Consider the following 21,238-nt stretch of genomic DNA (forward strand, 5'->3'; position numbering starts at 1 on the left):
TTGGTTGCAGAAGGGTATGAGAGAGAGAGAGAGAGAGAGAGAGAGAGAGAGAGAGAGAGAGAGAGAGAGAAGTCAGGTGCACTTGTACGCCTGCCATAGGGTCTTATAAATCTAATTTGTTAGTGGGTTCTCCATGGACTAAACATGTAGTAGATCGACTAACTTGAAGGAGAATCAGACAGTCCTGAGGCTGTATACTCTACTATCCATTCTTTCACCTATTCGCAGTGGCTCTACGTGTCTGGTACACACAAGCTGCATCTTCAGGATTCTTTGCCAGCTGGCTACAGTCTAGCTTTAGAGAGTTTGCACACCAAAAGTCAGTGGTATGACCCGAAGCAGGGAGTGCACAGGATGGTTCAAGGTCGTGGCATCGGAAGGGAGCTCTCCAGCAAGAGAAACCAGAAAAGTAGCAGGAAGGGACAGTTAATCACTCCATCTTGCTTCTTTAGTGTCCACATGGCATGGCCCGTTTGCTCAGTATCAAAATGGACGGAGGCCCATAAGTACCCTATTAGGTAACTCCTCTGCCCCTCCCGACTTCCCCATGGCACACACCTGTCCTCCCTCAATCCTGTGATGATGATAATGCATTTCCCACCAAGCAGAAAATTGTGATTCATAGACATAGCCTTCTGAAACCAGCCCATGCTGCCGCCATGCCGCTTGGGCACAAGTCCAGACACTGATCTGGGGGTAGAAATTAAGTTCCTTTCCCTGAAGATGAACTCAACTGCTCCAAGTTTTCTTTTCAGTTCTATGCTCAGAAAATGCCCACCCAGCTACTGAGATCTCCACACAGCCATCTCTGGGCTTGCTGAGAAAGACAGGCGGTTCCGACCTGAAGCATGTGCCCATTGAGGGTCAGGATTCCCGAATTATCATTTTTTAAATTGTGGCAAAAATACATGGTATAAAATTGACCATTGTAACTTTTTTTAAGTGTGCAGTTTAGTCGCATTAAGTATTTTCACATTGCTGGGAAACAGATCTCTAGAACTTTTTCATCTTGCAAAACTGAAACTCTGTATCCATTAAACAGCTTCCTATTTTTCCCTCTCCCAGCCCCTGGGAACCACTCTCCTACTTTCTGTTACTACGAATTTGACAACTTTAGATACATCATATAAGTCTTTGTGACCAGTTTACTTCACTTAGCATGTTTTCTAGGTTCATGCATGTTGTAGCATGTGATAGGATTTCCTTCCTTTTTAAGACTGAATGGTATTATATTGTATATGTATATATACACACAATGTATATATACATATATATACATACACAGTTTGTTTATTCATTCATTGAACACTTGGTTGCTAATGCTGCTATGAACTTGAGTGTGAAGACATCTCCTCGAGACCCTGCTTTCAGTTCTTTTGAAGACATTCCCAGAGGCAGACCTTGAATTTTTGACTTTGCTTGGTTCTTTGAGCTGAGGCCTCGTGATGCGTGATCAGAAGTCACTTTCCCTCCCACCTCTGTGCATGGATCTTGATGAACTACATCTGTAATTTGAGGTTGTTTTTTCAACATCTCCACGGCTCACTCTTGGTGGTTATTAGTATGTGTTTCATTTAAAAATATTCCTGAGTTTAAAGTACCTCTTATATTTGCAGAGCTATGAAATCTTCTTTACTCGACTGCCAGAAGCTTTCAGTTTCTTAGTTTGGGTTTTAAGTTGCACTTCTCCTTACATCGCCATGAGCAGCGTCAGTGATTACAAAGTAAGGATAAAGGGGACACAGAAAAGAAACTTCTGGAATTTCAACAATTGTATTTTGAATTCTATGTGTTCAAAATGTTTTCCTCCGAGAAATACACTTACATATATGTTTAATTTAGGTAAGGCAGTGAAGCATTATTTTTAGCAAGTCACAAAAGTTTACTTCTAAAATGCAAAATACTCTTTTCTTCAAAGTCACAGGAAAAGTATGATTTCTCAAGACTCAAATTAGAGTAAACCCTCAAAAGGAAATACTATAAATCTTTTGATTATATTATTTCCTAATTTCAAGGAGAAAATCATTGACGTTTAAATTGAAGACCAAATGTAAGGCTTGAATTCCTTTTCCATTCTGGAAATTACAATTTTATGTTATGTTTGATTATGCCCATTTCCAGACAAAACAATTAAACTGAATTAAGATAAGTCAGCTTTCACCATCCTGAGCCAATAACACTCCAAAATGTTGGGCCAAAGAAAAATCTATTATGTCCTCTAGGGCACAAATTACATTTCTTTTGAAGCCCTTAATGTCTTAAGCATTATGAGGTCTACATTCTATTTATTATTCAAGATTTAAAGTGATATTATGAATCAAATCATGATAAAATTGATATCAAATAAGGCTGTACTTTTTTAATGGCCACCTTCTAAGCTATAGAATTGGCTGTATAGAACTCAGGTTTCTAAATAGTAAATACATAGTTACTTTTGAAAATGTCAGAAGATTATATTATATTTATCTTTAAAAATTCTTCCAGTGTGTTTGTTTTAAATTGGCATTTTACTGGAATCTATGTACATCTGTGATTTTTTTGTTTGTTTGCTTGTTTTATCAGAGGAAAACCAAGTCCCAGCTGTGGATTTCAGGCCTCTACACTTCTGCTTACTGGTGCGGACAGGCACTGGTGGATATAAGTGTGTTCATCTTAATTCTCCTCTTAATGTATTTAATTTTCTACCTACAGAACATGGCATACCTTTATGTTACAACTAAAATTTTCTTTGCTATGGTAAGTAACATAGTACATAGACTAAATTTTATACAGTAATCAATAATACATTTTAACATTGTAATTTTATGCAATCAATATACTTTAATTTTATTTTGTTATGAATCAAAACAAAAAAATACAAGTTTCATGTGCAATAAAATATTTCAAAAATACTCATAATTTAGTTTTTCTCTCAGATAATATTTCATTTTCTGACGAGGATATTATTTGTATCACCTTCAGGTTCTTTTTACACCTGGTTATGCAGCTTCTCTTATCTTCTTGACATATATAATAGCATTTATTTCACGGAAAAAGAGAAAAAACAGTGGTCTTTGGTCATTTTGCTTCTATTTTGTAAGTATATGCATGCATAATAGAGAAATCAAGTTATTTTTAAAAATTCAATATAATGTTATATATAGTCACTTTTGTCTTGAATAGTAGGGAAAATTAATGATACTTTAAAATTATACCACAAAAAAGAGAGGAAAATGAACTGTTATTAAATCAATAATGTTTCTAAAGAATTCTGGTATAACCCTTAGAACAGAATTTATGGAGAACCTGAAGTTTAAAATATGCTGTTGAGTCTATGTCACCTTCAGAATGCAGGGCTTCCTGGCAACAAAAGTTGGCTTCGCAACCATCCATTTCTATAGTCTAAAGGAGGTCTCTCTTAACCTTAACTTCTAAGAGTTTCAGATATCAACGATGTTTTATACTCACACCAGATTATTTACTGGCAAAATACATGAAAGTAAAGAATTGTCCAAGATTATGGCACACTTTGCTGGAAATGTTTGTCAAAACCCTGGAGGCCCTGAGTGCCTTGGGTGCGGCACTGCAGCTTTCATTTAACTGAACTCAACTGGTGGTAGAATGTCTTTCTGGAAACCAACTCCCAACTCTTGGAATGGGAGTCCTGAAGTCATGAGAGAAACTCAACCCAAGATCACCTGTAAGAAATGACACATTTGAAATGATGCACTGACTTCTGTAAGAAATTATCCTTGGCCTCTTTTGGTCAGAAGGTAGCTGCTGTTCCTTCTCAGGGAGCAATGCTCTGCTTTAACTTCTCTGGGCTGCATGTCTTTGTATTCAGCAAACAGTGTCTATTAACATCTTTCCTACCATGATCAGCACAATCCAGTCCAGGTACCAAAGCTTCAGAAAGAACTATAGTTACTTCACCTGGAAAAACTGAGGCAGCCATAAGGATTTGATACACCGAAGGTCTTTCCATTTATACTTTCCATGGGAACTTTTTTGTTTAGTGAACAGATGTACAGCCACTGTCCAACATAATTCCAGATACTAGATATGCAGATTAGATGTCAGTAGAAGAGAGTGTTACTGACACTCATCTGGTTTATTTTCAGTCAACACCCTTATCAGTCTAGTGAAGATGAAGAAAGAATTGACATCCATTCTTTGTGTTTTCCAGTAGTTTCAATTCTGAATGAAATCTTTCTTGGAGCTAATTGTCCAGCAATGTCAGGGTTATGGACCAACAGGGCTGTGGACAGGTCTTTAAGCTATCAGCCTGAAGGATGCTGAAGATGTCCTAGTGAGTGCCCTCATAGATAACTGTTCGGCTAATTGCTCTTCAGTCCTTAGTCATCCACAGCCTGGAATCATGGTTTCTTTCATGATCCTCCCATTCTTTGTTTTGGCTCTCTTTATACAGAACACAGAAATCATTCAGCTGGAACAAATGCACATCTAGTGGACACATTTTTGCTATGTGTCAAGTAAAAAAAAAAAGTTTCTGGTTTATCCTGTAATCACGATTTATGCCAGTTCATAGAGTTGACAATCTCTTAGAAGAGGCAGCGTTCAACATCAACAGTAGAAACATACCTCACCCTCTTGTCTTACAGTTTTCAGTGTGGAAACTGAAAAGGGATGACTTCCTCATGAGTATAGGCTCTGTACTTTGGACTGGAAAGCATTGTTGACAGAATGTTCTCAAACCAATTCTAGGAGTTTAAATCTACGCCTCCATAGATTTAAACTCCATAGACTGTGACAGATATTCCAGAACTTGGTACACCCAAATCTTCCAGAACAGCAGATTTCATCACTTGGCTTAGTGAGCAGAAAACATTTTGCCTTTGTGGGATAAGGGGTGAGAGTTCCGTGAGAGCAAACTTTTTTCAAAACATGGTAGGAGATAGACTACCATCTGCATTATTATATTGTGAATTCCTCATACGTATAGCAGCAAGTGAATTGACTAAGGAATTTGACTTTGCTATTTCTAAGGGAAGTCATAATAACACAGAACACCTTCTTTATTAGATTTGCAGACTAATATGATGTTTAAGATATTCATTGTGATTTGAATAAAGATCACAAATATAAGATCACAGTAGAAAATCAAACGTGGCACTCTGAAACACTGTATTTTTAAAATTAATTAAAAATTTGCATATGATTAGATCATGTTTTCTTTTCCTGTCAGTTATGTTTGAGTTGTTATGGATTGAAATAAGGCAGGACAACATTCCACAGGCAAAGTATATTTTGTGCAAAAGACTTGTTCAAAATTTTAAGGTAAAATTGCACTACAGAGTAATATGTATTGGCAATTTCTCGTTTTTTCTTTGCCTTTTTTATACTTATTGATTTCAGTGTATTTATCCACTTTATTCTATAGCAATGAAAGGAATCTCCATACTTATACAATGATTGAATGTCACACTTGAAAGAAATTAAGGAATTGCCATACTTATAGAATGATTGAATGTCACACTTGAAAGAAATTCAAAATCATCTACTATAATTTACCTAGTTTTTTAGAAAAAATAAACTTAAGCAACTTGCTCAAAGTCACACAAAAATTAGTGACATGATCAGCAATAAACTTGAGGTCTCAGACTTTATGGCATTCTTCAAGTCAAAAAATATGAGACAGTAGCATGGTTGGTAATACTGACTCAAAACTTGTGCTTATCCACACATCTTGATTTTAATAGGCCGAAAGGTTTCAAAACTACACATCTTCACAAAGACCTCATACAGTTTGCACTGGCTTTTTGCATTTTGCCTGATACAGATAACTTATATTTTTATTCTAATGATGTGTTTAGGGTATATGTTGTAAGAATTTATCTTTCACCATGTAGCTAGTGTAAACTTAAACCATGTGAGTCTTAGTACTGAGGCAATTTTTTTTAATTCCCCTTAGGATCACATGTCAGAATGCATTGTATGTTGATATTCAGTGCAGTCTTCCTTATGTGTTATGGAATGCATTGGAAGGAAAGTGTCAGCAATATCTCTGTATCATTGAGTACAGCCACTGCTGGTACTTAATTGTTTTCTAGAAACCAACAGACTTCCATACCCAGAAGGATCTGGTGCTTCATAGATCTCAGGCCCCTGTCTGATAAGGAAGCACCTTTTTCACCTATCCTACTGAGTGATTGTAGCACATCTTAGCACATCGAGCCCTACAGAATCCTCTAATGCTCTCAAAGTTTGGAGTCCGCTCTTTTTTCAATAGATGAGACAGGAGAGACAAAATAATAGAAACTTGGAGACCTGGGAGAATAAGAGGAGTCAACTAACTGGACAAAAGTACTTAGAGTTATCAGAAGTCAAGAGATAGAATAAAAAATAGAAGAGAGTGTAAAACCTAGAGAAGATAAAATATATATATATATATATATATATATATATATATATTATATATATATATAGACAATTGTGTCGTACCCTGGCAGAGAGATTCTGGAAATTGTAAAATGAGAAAAGTGGTTTTTTTGTTGTTTTGGTTTGCCAGCTAAAATGCTTGTGCTCTTACTGAATATGTGTTTATCAGTTATATGGTTCTATTCCCAATTGTTTTTAAGAAAGGCTTATGCGTAAGACTAATATGTATAGGCTTAACAATCAAACACACACAGAGTTTTAAATTCCAGGTTTTCACTCACTAACTGTGCATTCTTGAGACTATTATTTAACATCTCCAAACCTTAGATTTCTCATAGATAAAGGGAAAGATAATAGCAGTAGCTACATTAAGGCGTTGTCGGGAGGATTAAAGTAAACAATTCATGCTCAGTTCCCAATACTTGGCATCTATGTCATGTTCAGTGAATTTAGCAATTATGATTGTATTTTTATTATAATTAGTGCTTTAATAAGATCCAGCAAAGGGATAATATAGTGCTCAACAAATACCTGGCTGAAAAATTAATCCTTAAAACAGAAAAAATAAAAAATTATCTTTATTTCTTCCTTCCATTTGCCAATAAAATAAATTTCTAAAATAAAAAATGAGTCCATTACAATGAAAAGGCACAATCTCAGAAAAATCATCTGTTTGGGATGGAGAAGAGCTGCAACAGGGAGAACAATGAGAAATCATGACAGTAGTGTAGGTGAGAGGCAATATGGATTGTTTGTTTTTTATAACTGCCATGTAACTTTCAACATATATAGGTTTCTATACATTAGCAATATTGTTGCCTTAGCTATGAAAAGGTAATTCCTTTCTTTATCCTCTTGTCTTGGATTTAACCTAATAATACACTGTCAGGAAGGTTTTTTTGGTCCTTTTAGCTTTTACCTTAATCTTTAGTCTCCATCTATTAAGAATTTTCTATTGGAGAGCCAAAGATCATATATATTCTCATCAATGAAAGCTCCTCCCTTAACATCTATCTCTGAAAAGAGAAATTCTGATGGCTAATGACTATATCTGAATGTTGGAGAATTATGATATACGAAATGAGAACACCTATATCTTAAATGTTTTGTCAAATGTCAGTGGGCTGAGTATGTCTGATACAATATATTTGGACTTTCCAGGCCTCAATGATCACGTGGGACATGCTTATAATCAAAGGATTTAACCTAAAAATCTTGATTACCAGCATTGCATTAGTTCCTTCTTTTACCTTGTTTGGCTTTATAAACATTTTTGATCAGGTAAGAAATGTTACCAGGTGTGTCATTAATTCTGAATATATATCTATTATAGTGCTTTATTCATTTCTCTAGAAAGTAGCTTAATGGGAATGAGCAGTGACAGCAACAGCAAGAGGGATTTTTATGGAATGATAAAAATGTGCTAAAGATGAATTGTGGTGACGCTTGCACAACTTACTTACTCAGTATCCTTTAGTAAACTTACTAAACCTCCTTGAAATGTACCCTTAAGATGGATGAATTTTATGGTGTGAAAAACTAAACCTCAATAAAGCTGCTTTAAAAATTTTGCCTTACCTTGAACAATTATTGTAATACTATAAGAAAGGGATTAGCAGTCATGGGAAACTGCCAGGAGAGGAAGGGCACATCTCATCAACAAGGGTACCTGTATAATGAACATTTGTATACCTAACCCAGAATTGTACCCCACATCTTTAAAATAAAAAATGTAAAAAGAAAAAAAAGAGAAAGAAATTAAAAATAAAAATAAATAAATAGTTTTGCCTTATGCACTTTGCAAAATGTGAAAATGCTATTCACATCTAATGTTAGATTGAAAATAAAAGGCCTTCAGTTCAACAGGTATTCATTATCCACTGTGAGGCTAAACTCATATACAATATCACTTAAGTGGGTAGGGCAAGATAGTTCAGTTGGAGAACAACACACTCTTTGGGGCCCTGAACCACCCTGAATGAAATGGCTGGAAGAAAGTAGAAAAGGGGAACTGGGAAAGCCTTTCATCTGCAAAAGTACTTTCCCATTGTCTGGGCAATGCCTGGACTTCTTGATTGGAAACTCATCCCTCGCTTAAGGCGTTTTCCTCCTAAAATATAAGTAGACCTGCAGGTGAGATATATTCTTCTAGATATGTCATGTATTATTGAGGAAAAATGAGTTACTTTCTGAATGAATAGATTGATGAAGAAAGAATACCATGATGGGACTAATTCTTGTGATGGGAAAATAGTTACCATTGGGGTAAGGAGGGACTCAAAAAAGGCTTGTGTGGGGCACTTGTGACAAATACCTTTGATCCCCAGAAACTTGACCAGTGTCAGCAGCTCTCTCTTGCGTGCTTTCAGTAAATATTAAAACCAAAAGATTGGGGGGAAAAAGAATTGGAAAAGAGGGACAGATGTAGGTGACCCGCTCATCGAGAGAAGAGTTGAATAGATGGCTTCCCTCTCTGTCTACGGGGAATCACTTTGTCACCTGTGCACATGGACAAATTAAGCTTAATGGGTGACACAGGCAATATGTGAAATCTGACATTATTGAAATGCAAATCATAAGGCTGATGAATTTTCATTTAGCCGTTTGTTTGTGTCTTTTCAGAGTGAACTTGAGTTCTACAGACACCCTGAAGACCCACACGCTGACCCAAATGCAGTTGTTTTTCTAGCCTGCCTAATAGTAAGGCCTTTTCACCTTACCACATATTCACTCATTTTAACTCATTTGTCTGGATATGCCAGTTTTGAAAGTGCTCTTAATACCTTCTTAGAAAAAGCAATTCCACTCAGACATGATTCTAAACACTAGATTACTTTTTACATGCATGGATGGACTATATAAACCCGAATTTCAATATAAAATGAATTTTTGTTATTTCATCTTATTTACTGCTCCTCCTTTAAATGTGAGAGAGCTTGTGAAAAGAACAGATGCGATGCAACTTACCTCCTTTGAATTACATATAGATAAAAGGCAAAGCGAAAGTATATATATTCGCATAGTTAGGCTGATGAAAACTATTGTCTTTGACGCCTACATGTCAGGACTTTTGGGGGCATAGGAGAAAACAGAGAGAGAAATCCCTGCCCTAATTGAGCTTATATTACCGTAGAAGGAGACGGATAATAAACTAATTAATACATACTGTGTCGGATGGGTGGTCGGGTAAGGCTTGCAGAAGAGCACTCCAGTAAGAGGAAACAACAGTGGATCTGGTTCATTCCAGGGTCAACCAAGAGGCCAGTGTGGTGGTGGCACAGTCACCAAGACAGAGAGCGGTAGGAATGATGGTGACAGAAGTAATGGTAATGTGGGTCAAGTGTGGGGTCAGGAGAAGGGGTTCCAGGGCTGTTCTGCGTTACTCTAAGGACTTTGATTCTACTTTGAATGACTGAAGAAGAGTCTTGAAAGGTTTGAAGCAACGTGATATGATCAGAGTTATGTATTAAAAAGTAGCTCTTGTTACCGTGTTGAGAATGGGTGTTTAGGGCAGGAAGAGCAGAGGGAGCCCAGGCAGGAAGGTGTTGCCGTCATCCAGGTGAGACTCTCATGATCTTCACTCCATCATGGTTAATTTTGAAGCTGGAGCAAACACAGCCTACTGATAAACAATGTGTGTGGCGTGAGTCTGCACTAGGCTGGAGTGTGAATGTGAAGCTAGACTTTCTCCCATAATTTATAGGAATGATTCATAACTATTTAAATGGAAAACAAAACATCAGCCATTGAATCCAAATATTTAAATGGTATTTGCGAATTTATGCCAAAATATAACTAGTTTTCTTTGTTCCTAGCCTTACTTTCAGGCTTTGCTGTTTGCTTTTGTTCTAAGATGCATGGAACTAAAATGTGGAAAGAAAGCAATGCGAAAGGATCCTGTTTTCAGGTTGGGATAAAGTTTAACTCCATACTTAATATCATATTTTAACACGTCTAGAGAGTGTCTGTACTATCAACTTGTTAACAGGGATTTACATTTACAATGGAAGCTGCATGATGAGTGTCATTTTGATCAGTGGGTTGCTGGCTTTCTGTCAAGAAATGGATCTCCCAGGCAGAGTTCTGGCTTTAAGCAATGTTCACTTCCTCAGAAATATAATGATTTCCCAAATATGCCATTCTCTTATACAAGATGTCTGCACATCCTTGAAAAGGGATGGGATGGAACGGTTAGCAACCTAGTTCAGAGTATTTCAAAAGTAGAGGAACTCTAGGAAGGGTGAGCAGTAGAAGGTGCTGGAAAAATTATCTGGCCTGAGTAAGATGGGCCCCTAGTGAACAGGGGAAATGAGAGTGACCCGAATTTTAAAGAGGAAGGATATTACTTGCTGACAGACTTGAAAGGGTCAAAGATGCTTACTGGAAGAATGGCAACCCCACCCAGAAAGTGATTCTGGTTAGTGGGATGTGAGTTCTTGGCAAAAGCAGAAGCAACATTGGCAGAATCATCACATCTTCTCCTCTTCACTGAAAGAGAAGAAACGGTAAGGTCACAGGGACACCAACTTTTGATATGACTTTGACAAGTAGAATACCATTTCATTTTCTCCACAGAATTTCCCACCAAATTAAAGACGCTCAACCAAATCCAGAAGAACCTGTAGATGAAGATGAAGATGTTCAAGCAGAAAGAATAAGAACGGCAACTGCGCTGACCACTTCAGACTTAGACGAGGTAGAAAAACAGGTCACAAAATGGATATTTAAGGAAGTTCCCAATAATGTCAAAAACAGAATTTGACAGCTGCTTTCCACGTAAAAAGTTTGGAGTTTGGCATATTTGTGTAATCCTTCAGTATGTAGACACTTGTTTGGAGTGTCCTGGAAGCTAAAAGAACACGAGACATAATAACTTAATTCTTCTTTGGAGGAAAAAAAGGGGTTTTGATCATTGTAGCTATAATTTCAAAACCAAACAAGACCTCGTGGGTTAAAGGTTCGAGTTGAATTTGTTATAAAATGCTAAATCAAGATTAAGATTTTTAGGATTATTCTCTTCTTTGACTTAGATGTGATGTTTCCATGAGCTTAGCCACTTCTGTCTGGCAAAGCAATGAGCTGACTTCCATCAGAATATGCTGTTTTTCTCAGTCTATTTAGAAGGAAGATATATCTTCTACATTAATAAGTGCATATTACATTTATAAGAAGCAGCATGAATTGCTCTAAACTCAAAATGTGATTTGGTTTATGACATAGAGCATGAAGATTTCCAGTAGGGAACTAAAGTCTCTGAAATGTAAGAGGAAAATCATGCCGTCATCTCTTCTAGAAACCAGTTATAATTGCCAGCTGTCTACACAAAGAATATACAGGCCAGAGGAAAAGTTGCTTTTCAAAGAGGAAGAAGAAAGTAGCAGCAAGGAATATCTCTTTCTGCGTTAAAAAAGGTCTGGAATAACCAATTTCAAACCCACCACTATTTTTAGAAATTCCCACTGAACATCGATGTCATAGGCACCTTTTTATTGCTGCAACACGCCTTCCTTCCTTTATTTAGCATATTTGTTTTCTAGTGTGCCAGGGACTGTTTTAACTCTGAAAATAAAATTGTGAAGGAAAAAGACAAACTTTCAGACCTCATGGCATTTGCATCCTAGGAGGGGATTCACACATAAAAATAACTTATCAAGAGAAGCATCGTGCGTTAGGCAAGTTCTGTGTGGAACATTGAAATATGTGAAATGGCATGAGTGACTTGGGCTGCATTTGCTTAGGGTCAGGGAAGATCTCGCTTAAGCAGTGATATTTAAAACGAGATCTGAGTAACATGATGGCGCCAGCTGTGTGAGTATTAAGGAATAAGAGCATTCAGGAAGAGGAAGCAGCAAAGACAGGACTCAGACACATTTGGAGTGGTTGAGTCTCAAAGAGGTCAGTGGACATGTCCACGAGTGGGAGGAATGAAGTCAGCGGTGAGCAGGGCCAGATATACAGATCAGGTACAGATTTTTAAAACAGCAAGGAGTTTGTATTTTACAACGTGTTAGTAGAATGCTATTGGAAGTTTGTAGAATGCCTTTGGAGACTTGCATCATGATTTAACTTATATTTCGAAAAGACTGCATACTCACTGTTATTTGTGTGTAAATCTTGTGGGAGGGGCAAGTTAAGATGCTGTCACATCAGTTCAGATGAAAAGATGATGGTAACTTGGATACAGGTGGTTGAATTCAGGATGAAGAAAAGGTCCCTGTTTCCCAAGTTTAGGACTCATTTACACACTACTCAGTGCATCAGCCATCTACTATTGAAGACATTTGAGTACATCTTTAATAAGGAATCTGGAGGGGAATAAAGACAGATATATTGAATGACACAAATTCACGAGCTTTGCACTAATATTCCTGTAATTACAGAAATTAAAGAACACGATTTGATGCTATAGACGGAATACATTATACATTTCAAAATGATGTTGAGAGGTGTACATATCTCAGAACAGTGGTCCCCAATGTTTTTGGCATTGATTGGGAACTGGTTTCATGGAAGACAGTTTTTCCATGGATCAGGCTGGGGCAAGGGAACGGTTTGGGGACAATTCAAGCATGACAGTTATTGTGCACTTTATTTCTATTATTATTACATTGCAACAGGTAATGAGATAATTATACTACGCACCATAATGCAGAATCAGCGGGAGCACTGAGCTTATTTTTCTGCAACTAGACAGCAACCATCTAGACTGTCTCCCGTCACTTCCATCTGGGCTGTCTCCCATCACTTCCATCGGGGGGGTGATGGGAGACAGTGACACCTGAACTGTGTTGCTTATGTCCAGACTACTCCAAAATCTCATTTTGGTTGCTGTCACTGCAGAAAAGCCTGCTTCGCAAAGACAGGATCTTGGAAATGGAAGCAGGCTTTTCAGTGCTGATTTGACAGCAGGTGGAGCTCAGGCTGTAATGCGAGCAATGGAAAACAGCTGTGAATACAGATGAAGCTTTGCCCGCTCGCCCGCCACTCACCTCCTACTGTGTGACCCAGTTCCTGGTTGGCCATGGACTGGTACTGGTCCATGGCCCAGGAATTGGGAACCCCTGTCTCAGCAGAACTCATTGAAGAGAAAGGGTAATTGTAATTAGTCTGTCCCTACCAGTATTGATAGTCTGGTTCTTTCTTCCAGGTGAAATTTTGGGATTGTTAGGTCCCAATGGTGCTGGTAAAAGTTCATCTATTAGAATCATATCTGGAATCACAAAGTCAACGGCTGGAAAGGTAATGAAAAATGAGGAATTGGCTTCCATTCCCAAAATAGAAATTTCATGATACAGACTGTATCTTTGGGAGACTATAGTTCTTTCGTCTTCTTGATAAATTTATTGTTTCTCTTTCATTATTTTATTGGGCATCAAGTGATTATTACAAAAACTGGAATGTCACCAGAAGTTGAAGACTTTTTTCTTCGTTACAGTTTCTCAGGAACTACCTGAGCTTATTAAGTCTTTTTCCTCTCGCGTGTAAAACTATTTTATATCAGTACATAGTTTTTTATAATAAATATATGAAGTAATTTCTATGATATTTATTTGATAGTCAAACAATTTAGGCACTTACTACTATGTCAGTTTATTGAGTAATTGCACCCCTGGAAAAAAAGGCTACCTGCCTTTCTAAAGCTGTTTTATCTTTTCAGGTGGAACTGAAAGGATGCAGTTCAATTTCAGGTCACCAGGGAGATGACACGGTCAAGTTCCTGGGGTACTGTCCCCAGGAGAATGTGCTGTGGCCCGTACTGACAATGAGGGAACACCTGGAGGTATATGCGGCCGTAAAGGGGCTGAAGAAAGAGAGTGCAAAGGCTGCCATCACACGGTATGGACAGGGCCTGTGACCCCTATGTGTCAGAGGCAGGGTGCTGTACCCTGGATGATGAACCCGCTAATAAAGCACGGAGAGTGAAAACGATGTCTCTGTCTTTCAGAGCATCAGTGAAAGGGCAGGAATGGGGGACAATACCCAGTTGCCTTCATTCCCGAATGAGGGCTCTTTCCCAAAAAAAGATTGTATAAATGGTTGACAAAAAATAAGTAAACGAATCACCATCTATTTCAGTTTTCTAATTTAAAAATCTCTGGAGATGGGGTAATCATTCATTTTGTTTTTCCTTTGGAATCCCAATTTTCTTAAAAACTTCGGAGGAGGGAAAAAAATTCATCATGCTTCAAAGTAAATAGGTCTTTCTTTCCTTTTATCATGGGTTATTTGGTTGATAACATTGCCAAGCTTCCCTCCAGTGTTGTTACTCTTCTTTTTGCTTGGACTTTCCAAAAACTCCTCTCTTGACCAGACATTCTCATCGGGTTTTCCATCAGGTTAGTGGATGCTTTCAACCTGCATGAGCAGCTGAATGTTCCTGCGCAGAAGTTAACAGCAGGAGCAGCGAGAAAGGTAGGTGTGGCATCTCGTGCTCTTCTGAGGGCTGCCGCAGTGTGGCAAGCACACAGGGGTGTTTATCTGCGTTGCAGTTGTGCTTTGTGCTGAGCATCCTGGGAAACTCACCTTTCCTACTCCTGGATGAACCATCTACAGGCGTGGATCCCCCAGGGCAGCAGCAAATGTGGTGAGTATCCTCCTACATCCCAGAACCCCGAGCTACGCGCTGCACCAAGGTACATTTTAAAGCCGATCTAGGTTGATTCTCCTAGAAACCACTGGTTTCTGATTCGGTGGACATCATTTATATTATTAGGAGAACACAGATTTAACAAGTAGAGGATCTAATCTGCATCATATTTGTGTGGTATTCAGGTTAAAAAAACTGAAATATTTTGTTGGAGTTTTCTAATTCGGACTTTTAAACTAGAAAAAACTGCTGTGCCTTTTGAGTATTGAGATGTCTATAATTGTTTCCTTTTTTCCTTCTACTTTGCTTCCTTAGAAACTATTACTTCCTGACACAATTTCCCCATTTCCTATTTTTCCTTTTTTACCTGACCTTCCAAATTTGTTTTTCACAGTTTTGGTTTTTTTTTTAATTCTTCCTTTTCTGTCTGGGACTTACTCTTTGGACTAATAAAATCTTCCATCTAGTTTCATATTGGTGACTGTCCGATTTTTTTCTCAACTTACACTTTTTAATGGCCATTTCACACAAAGGTACAGAGAATAGTTTTGAATCTATGATTCCCATCACCCAGGTTCAAGTTACCAACAGCAGGCCAATCTTCTTGCATCCGTATATACCCCTGCTCACTGCCCATTTCTACCCTTCAGTCGTTTTGAATGAAATATGAAACAGCACATCCTTTTATTTCTAAATACTTTAGTGAGTATCTCTAAAAGATAAAAATTCTTTTTAAAACTTAACAATACAATTCACGCATCTAAAAATGTTTTTAATTTTTTTCCTGATATCAAAAACCCAGAGAGTATCACATGGGTCCACTTTTTTGAATTAGGATCTGCACATCATTCATATATTTTATCTTTTTTTGTTGTTGTTCCTCACTTTTTTGTTTTAAATGTGTTAATTTCTTGGCTTGCTTCAGGCAGACACTCCAGGCAGCCATGAAAACCACAGCTGCGGGTGTCCTCCTGGCCACCCATAACCTGGCTGAGGCTGAGGCCTTGTGTGACCGTGTGGCCATCATGGTGTCTGGAAGGCTAAGGTAGGTGTCTCTGTAGAGCCCGCACCCGATGCTCAAGGCAAGAGTCTCTGGGGAATGGGCAAAGTCACTCAGGGCAGCTGGGAGCCTTCCTTCTGGCTTCCTCAGTGACACTCTTCCCTACATTTGAAACTTAAGAATGACATAAAAAAAAATCAAAGGCAGTGGTTTTTCCAGCATGTTCCCTTTCTTGCCCACAGATGCATTGGCTCTATCCAACACCTGAAAAACAAACTTGGCAAGGATTACATTCTAGAACTAAAAGTGAAAGAACCTTCTCAATTGACATCGGTCCACACCGAGATTGTGAAGATTTTCCCACAGGCTGCACAGCAGGAAAGGTGAGAAGAACATTTGATTATAAGAAATATGTATGTTTTACCCACTCAGGGGTTCCTTTTTTGCTCTGTGAGAACGTCATGATGATTTGACTTCATGATAAAAGCTAGGGACCTCGAAAGCTGATTTGTTGAGTCTTTCAATTTTAAGATTTTTGAGATCTACCCAGGAAACTGTGCCCTGGGGCTGCCTGTGTATAGCCTCCTTGGACATCCCAGTCTTATACCCAGCTCCAGAGGCGGACTTGGAAAGATTAAGGTCAAGGAATTTCTGATGACCAGAACACACACGACAGCACAGTGGAACCCATGGCATCCTCCCTGGTTCTGCTCATAATCATTTAAAAGATATAAATATTTATGTTTTATTTTATTTTATTTTATTTTATTTGTTTGAGTTAGTATCTCACTGTGTCACCCAGGCTGGAGTGCAGTAACACAGTCATGGCTCACCACAGTCTCAGTCTCCTAAACTTGGGCAATCCTTCTGCCTCAGCCACCTGAGTAAGTGGGACTATAGACACATGCAACCTCATCTGGCTATTATTTAAAATTTTTGGTAGAGACAAGGTCTCACTATGTTGTTGTCTGGGCTACTCTTGAACTCCTGGGCTCAAGCAATCCTCCCACCTCAGTCTCCCTAAGTGTTGGGATTACAAGCATCAGCCACCATGCCTAGCTTTAAAAGTTAAAATACGTGACTATTTAGGGTGAATTCCTTCCATAGGAAACACACAGCAATTGAGATAATCAAAGAGTCTCCCTTTAATTTTTCAGAACTTAAAAGAGGGAATGGAAGGGGTGTGTGTGTGTGTGTGTGTGTGTGTGTGTGTGTGTGTGTGTGATGTCTGTATGTTACTTGGGGGTGGGAAAGAAAATGGGAGAGAGAATGCTTTGAAATTCCTTAGAAGGTTAAGCACATCAAAGAAACAGGACATAAAAACTACTATTTTTAATTTAGTGCAGTGTAAATGTATAAATGTAACAGGATTATCTAGGGTATATGCCAGGCATGTACCTTAGTCCCACTCAGACTTCTGGTGTCACACCTCAGAGAAGCAGTTTTGATGATGGGAAGATCATAAATGGTAAGACAGAGAGAGCAGAAGCTGGTCTGAAGAGGGCCAGTCCTGAATTTCTGGCCAGCCTTAGGGTCAACCTTTGGATGCACTGAACCCTGAGAATAGGGCATGAGGTCATACACACAGACAAAGCAGATGGAAACAGGAAACCCCAAATCAATTCCAGCTCTCTCTCTCAGAAATCAGGGAAGTTTTTAAAGTCTTTTAAGTCCTTCCTCTACAGTTATTTCCAACTCTGCCAAACTCATATCTCTCTTTACAAGATAGCTTTCTGAAGGAAAGAGGACTCAAAGGATTTTTGATTGGCAGCCACAGCCCTACTGGTTTCCTTACTTCTGGACCTAAAAGAACTTCCAAAGTCAAAAAATAAAAAAATCTTCCTTATCAGACTTTTCTCCAATATCAACCTCCATCTCCAAGACTTGCCACTATTTATAGCTTTACAAAATAGTCATGAATTCACTTTTGTGTACATACATGTGTATTTTTTAAAAAACAAGTTAACTTTTGGGTGACAAGAATGAACTTTTATTTTTGAGTTCATTCCCAGCTAAGTTGAATTGATCAATGTAACAGTTCAGAATATCTGTTTTTTTAACAAGCAAAAGTTTTGCATAAAACGAACATATACTTAATTATACTGAATTGTTACTAGGAGAACCGCATATAACAACCAGTTTCCAATAATCATTTACAAAAATTTTCATTAGTAAATTAGTTAACGTCATATTTACATCACAAATTAATTTGCATGACTTTTATTTTGAAAGTTATTTTGAAGTTGTTGATAATATCAATACTTACTTTGATGCTTGTTTTTCCCTCTTGAAACTCGGAGTTGAATACGACACTTTCACATTTTCAGGTCTTCCTCCTTGTTGACCTATAAGCTGCCCCTGGCGGATGTTTACCCTCTGTCTCAGGCCTTCCACAAATTAGAGACCGGTAAGTGTCCATATTCAAATACAATTTTTGAAGAATCAGTTAGTATTTAGATAATGATTTAATGGTAAATAATTATGTGATGCATTTTAAAAATAGGTCCTGCAGGGCATGATTTTTAAGAATTCTAATGATGGATAGTGGTGGTTTTAACCCAATCTGGTTAATCCACCTCTCTGGAAAGAAGTCACTCTCTGGTGCAGGGACTGGAAACGCAGCAAACACACAGCCGAGCTCGGCTGTTCTTCCTGTAAACCCACGGCATTGACCTTAAAACCCACTTAGATTGGCCTGCTTTGCCTGCCTGGACACAGTCCAGCCACACCATGTGTCCTAAGTTAGTACTTCACGCCGCCTCTTTTCTTACGTATCCACCTCCTTCACACTTTTCTCCCTGAGTTGATGCCCTTGCTGTATGTTTCACTAATGAAATAAAAGCAACAGAGAATACTTTCATCCATTCATCAGCCTCCTCATGTCTGTGCTGGTATGTTTGACCTTCCTGTTACGATAAATAATGGCTGAGGCTGTCCCAGGTGTTGTGTGCGTAAATCCTCTTGCTACATGAAGTTGATCACTCTCTCCTGTCACCTTCTTTTTTTCTTGGCTTTCAGATGGGTCATTCTTAACAGCAGACCATCGTGTAATTTCTCGGTGTAGTATAGTCGTGAAGAGTTCAAACTCTAGAGCCTATCTTTTGAGTTCTTATTTTCATGCTGCTGCTTACTAGCTGGGAGACACTGGGTGCAGTGCTCATTCCCTGCACATCTACATGGCTCATTTGCAATAAGGGATAATATCAGTGTCCACTTGGCCAGGGTGTTAGAAGGATTAAATGAGCTAATCTGTTTTGCCTCGAGCAGTACCTGGCTTCATCATGTCTGACAGAATATACATCTCTGCTCTGCTCTGTCTGCTTTAGACAAGATGACTTTCCAGCTCTTCCTAGATGTTATCAGACATGTATGCGCCTTCCTCAGGACTTTGCACTTGCTGGTCTTTCTTTCTGGAATACTCCTTCCTAAATATTTAGGTTTCTTCCTTTTTTTTAAGGTTCCATTCCATTGTCACTCACCTTATACCTGTGGTCGTTTCCTGACTCTCTGTAAAAAAGAGTTCCCAGCACACTCCCTGTTTTCTTCACCTGGTTTGTTTCTTAACAGCCACTGGCATCGTGTGCGTTGTTATGTATTTAAGTGCTTGTGTATTTAATGCTACTAATCCTTCCTACTAAAATGCAAACGACACAAAAGCAGTCGTATTTGCTTATTTTCTTTACTGTTCTGTTTCTGGCACCTAATGGGACTTTGCTCATGGGAGAGTCTTTAAGTGGTGAACTGAGGACTTATGGATATGTAAATTCGGTGGCTACTGTCATGCAGGCTTCCTGGTGTGGAAGCCCAGAAGAGAGATGGTGTGACAAATGAACTGGCTGAAGGGAGTATTGGGACCTTTTAAAGGGGGTGGGATGGGACTGTAATCTTCCTCATATATAAGAGTATATCAATCGCTGATGTAGTTCTTCAAAAAATATATATAGTTTCCAAAGATGTAAACACTAAATACCTTAGCATATGTGTGTGTGTGTGTGTGTGTGTGTGTGTGTGTGTGTGTGTGTGTGTGTATACATATATATATATTTTGAGTTGGAGTCTTACTCAGTCGCCCAGACTGGAGTGCAGTGGCACGCTTCAGGCCACTGCAGCCTTGACCTGCTGGGCTCTGGCGATCCTTCCGCCTCAGCCTTCAGGTGCGCGCTACCATGCCTGGCTAATTTTTTAATTTATTGTAGAGATGAGATCTTGCCAAGTTGCCCAGGTGGGTCTCGAACCCGCGGGCTCAGGCAATCCACTCACCTCGGCCTCCCAAAGCGTGGGATTACAGGCTGAGCCACCGAGCCCGGCTACCTTAGCATATATTATCAAAACATAATAGGAGAAAATTCTAATATCAAGATTAATTTAATATGTACTCTTTATGGCTTTTATTATTTCATCTTTCCATCAAGTATTCGCTTGTTGGTCTCTATCTTCCGCTTATATTAATAATTTGCATTTTATTTTATACGACAAAAAACACTTGGTAATAAATTGCAAGTGTCTACTACTGGCCTTTTTTTCCCCTTCAGTAAAGCACAACTTTAGCTTGGAGGAATACAGCCTCTCTCAGTGTACACTGGAAAAGGTAAGTCAAGTTGTCTGACTTTCTGTCATCCCTATAAATGTCACATGGAAGCAACATGCATTTTTCCTGTTCATTTGGAAGAGTATAAACAACACAATAATTCCTTTTCCTTCTCCTTTTCCACCTATTTAGGTACTCTTAGAGTTTTCTAAGGAGCAGGAGGTAGAAAATTTGGATGAAGAAGTTGATACGACAATGAGATGGAAACTACTCCCTCATTTGGATGAACCTTAAAATCTCCAAACTAACAATTTTTGTTGAAGTCCTTTAGGCCTATATTTTGTATATGAATAATAGTATGTATATTTTAAAAGATCATTTAATATCAGTATCAAGTGCATTTTGTATATTCAGTTAATGAATACATCAATTTTAAAATTATTTTTCCCTCAGATTTATGAGTGATAGAAAACCCATGATAAAACAATACAGAAGTAACCATAGAGTCAGGCACTCGGTATTGTGGAAATAAAACTTCAAATTTGAAATTTTTTGAAATATGACTTTTGTTAACCATTCGCTTAAAGAATTATTTTGCTGAAATATTTGAGTAGTATATTTGATAGCCAAGAGTTGCATGGTCACTTCACACCACTTTATGATACATCAGGTTTACAAGTGCTCTTTCATATATAAGTACAACATAAGAGTGTTATCCTTAAGACTTTCCAGAAATTGATTAAAA

General features: G+C 38.2%; 1 protein-coding gene across 1 annotated transcript in view; it reads left to right on the plus strand.

Moving 5' to 3' along the window:
* Window positions 1-21,009, plus strand: part of ABCA6 (ATP binding cassette subfamily A member 6) — a 58,007-nt gene extending 36,998 nt beyond the window's left edge. The window contains exons 22-38 of the mRNA XM_021713937.1: window positions 1,617-1,724; window positions 2,563-2,736; window positions 2,962-3,075; window positions 7,540-7,659; window positions 9,001-9,078; window positions 10,194-10,285; window positions 10,954-11,074; window positions 11,672-11,789; window positions 13,526-13,617; window positions 14,036-14,214; window positions 14,715-14,790; window positions 14,868-14,962; window positions 15,891-16,010; window positions 16,208-16,348; window positions 18,293-18,372; window positions 20,498-20,553; window positions 20,686-21,009. Of these exons, the coding sequence (XP_021569612.1) occupies window positions 1,617-1,724; window positions 2,563-2,736; window positions 2,962-3,075; window positions 7,540-7,659; window positions 9,001-9,078; window positions 10,194-10,285; window positions 10,954-11,074; window positions 11,672-11,789; window positions 13,526-13,617; window positions 14,036-14,214; window positions 14,715-14,790; window positions 14,868-14,962; window positions 15,891-16,010; window positions 16,208-16,348; window positions 18,293-18,372; window positions 20,498-20,553; window positions 20,686-20,787 (1,866 nt within the window). The 3' untranslated portion in view covers window positions 20,788-21,009. The remainder of the gene's footprint in view (window positions 1-1,616; window positions 1,725-2,562; window positions 2,737-2,961; window positions 3,076-7,539; window positions 7,660-9,000; window positions 9,079-10,193; window positions 10,286-10,953; window positions 11,075-11,671; window positions 11,790-13,525; window positions 13,618-14,035; window positions 14,215-14,714; window positions 14,791-14,867; window positions 14,963-15,890; window positions 16,011-16,207; window positions 16,349-18,292; window positions 18,373-20,497; window positions 20,554-20,685) is intronic.
* The last annotated feature ends 229 nt before the right edge of the window (window positions 21,010-21,238 follow it).

This window comes from Carlito syrichta, unplaced genomic scaffold, assembly GCF_000164805.1.
Source record: "Carlito syrichta isolate Samal-C Ts95f unplaced genomic scaffold, Tarsius_syrichta-2.0.1 Scaffold304923, whole genome shotgun sequence".
NCBI classification, from domain to species: domain Eukaryota; kingdom Metazoa; phylum Chordata; class Mammalia; order Primates; family Tarsiidae; genus Carlito; species Carlito syrichta.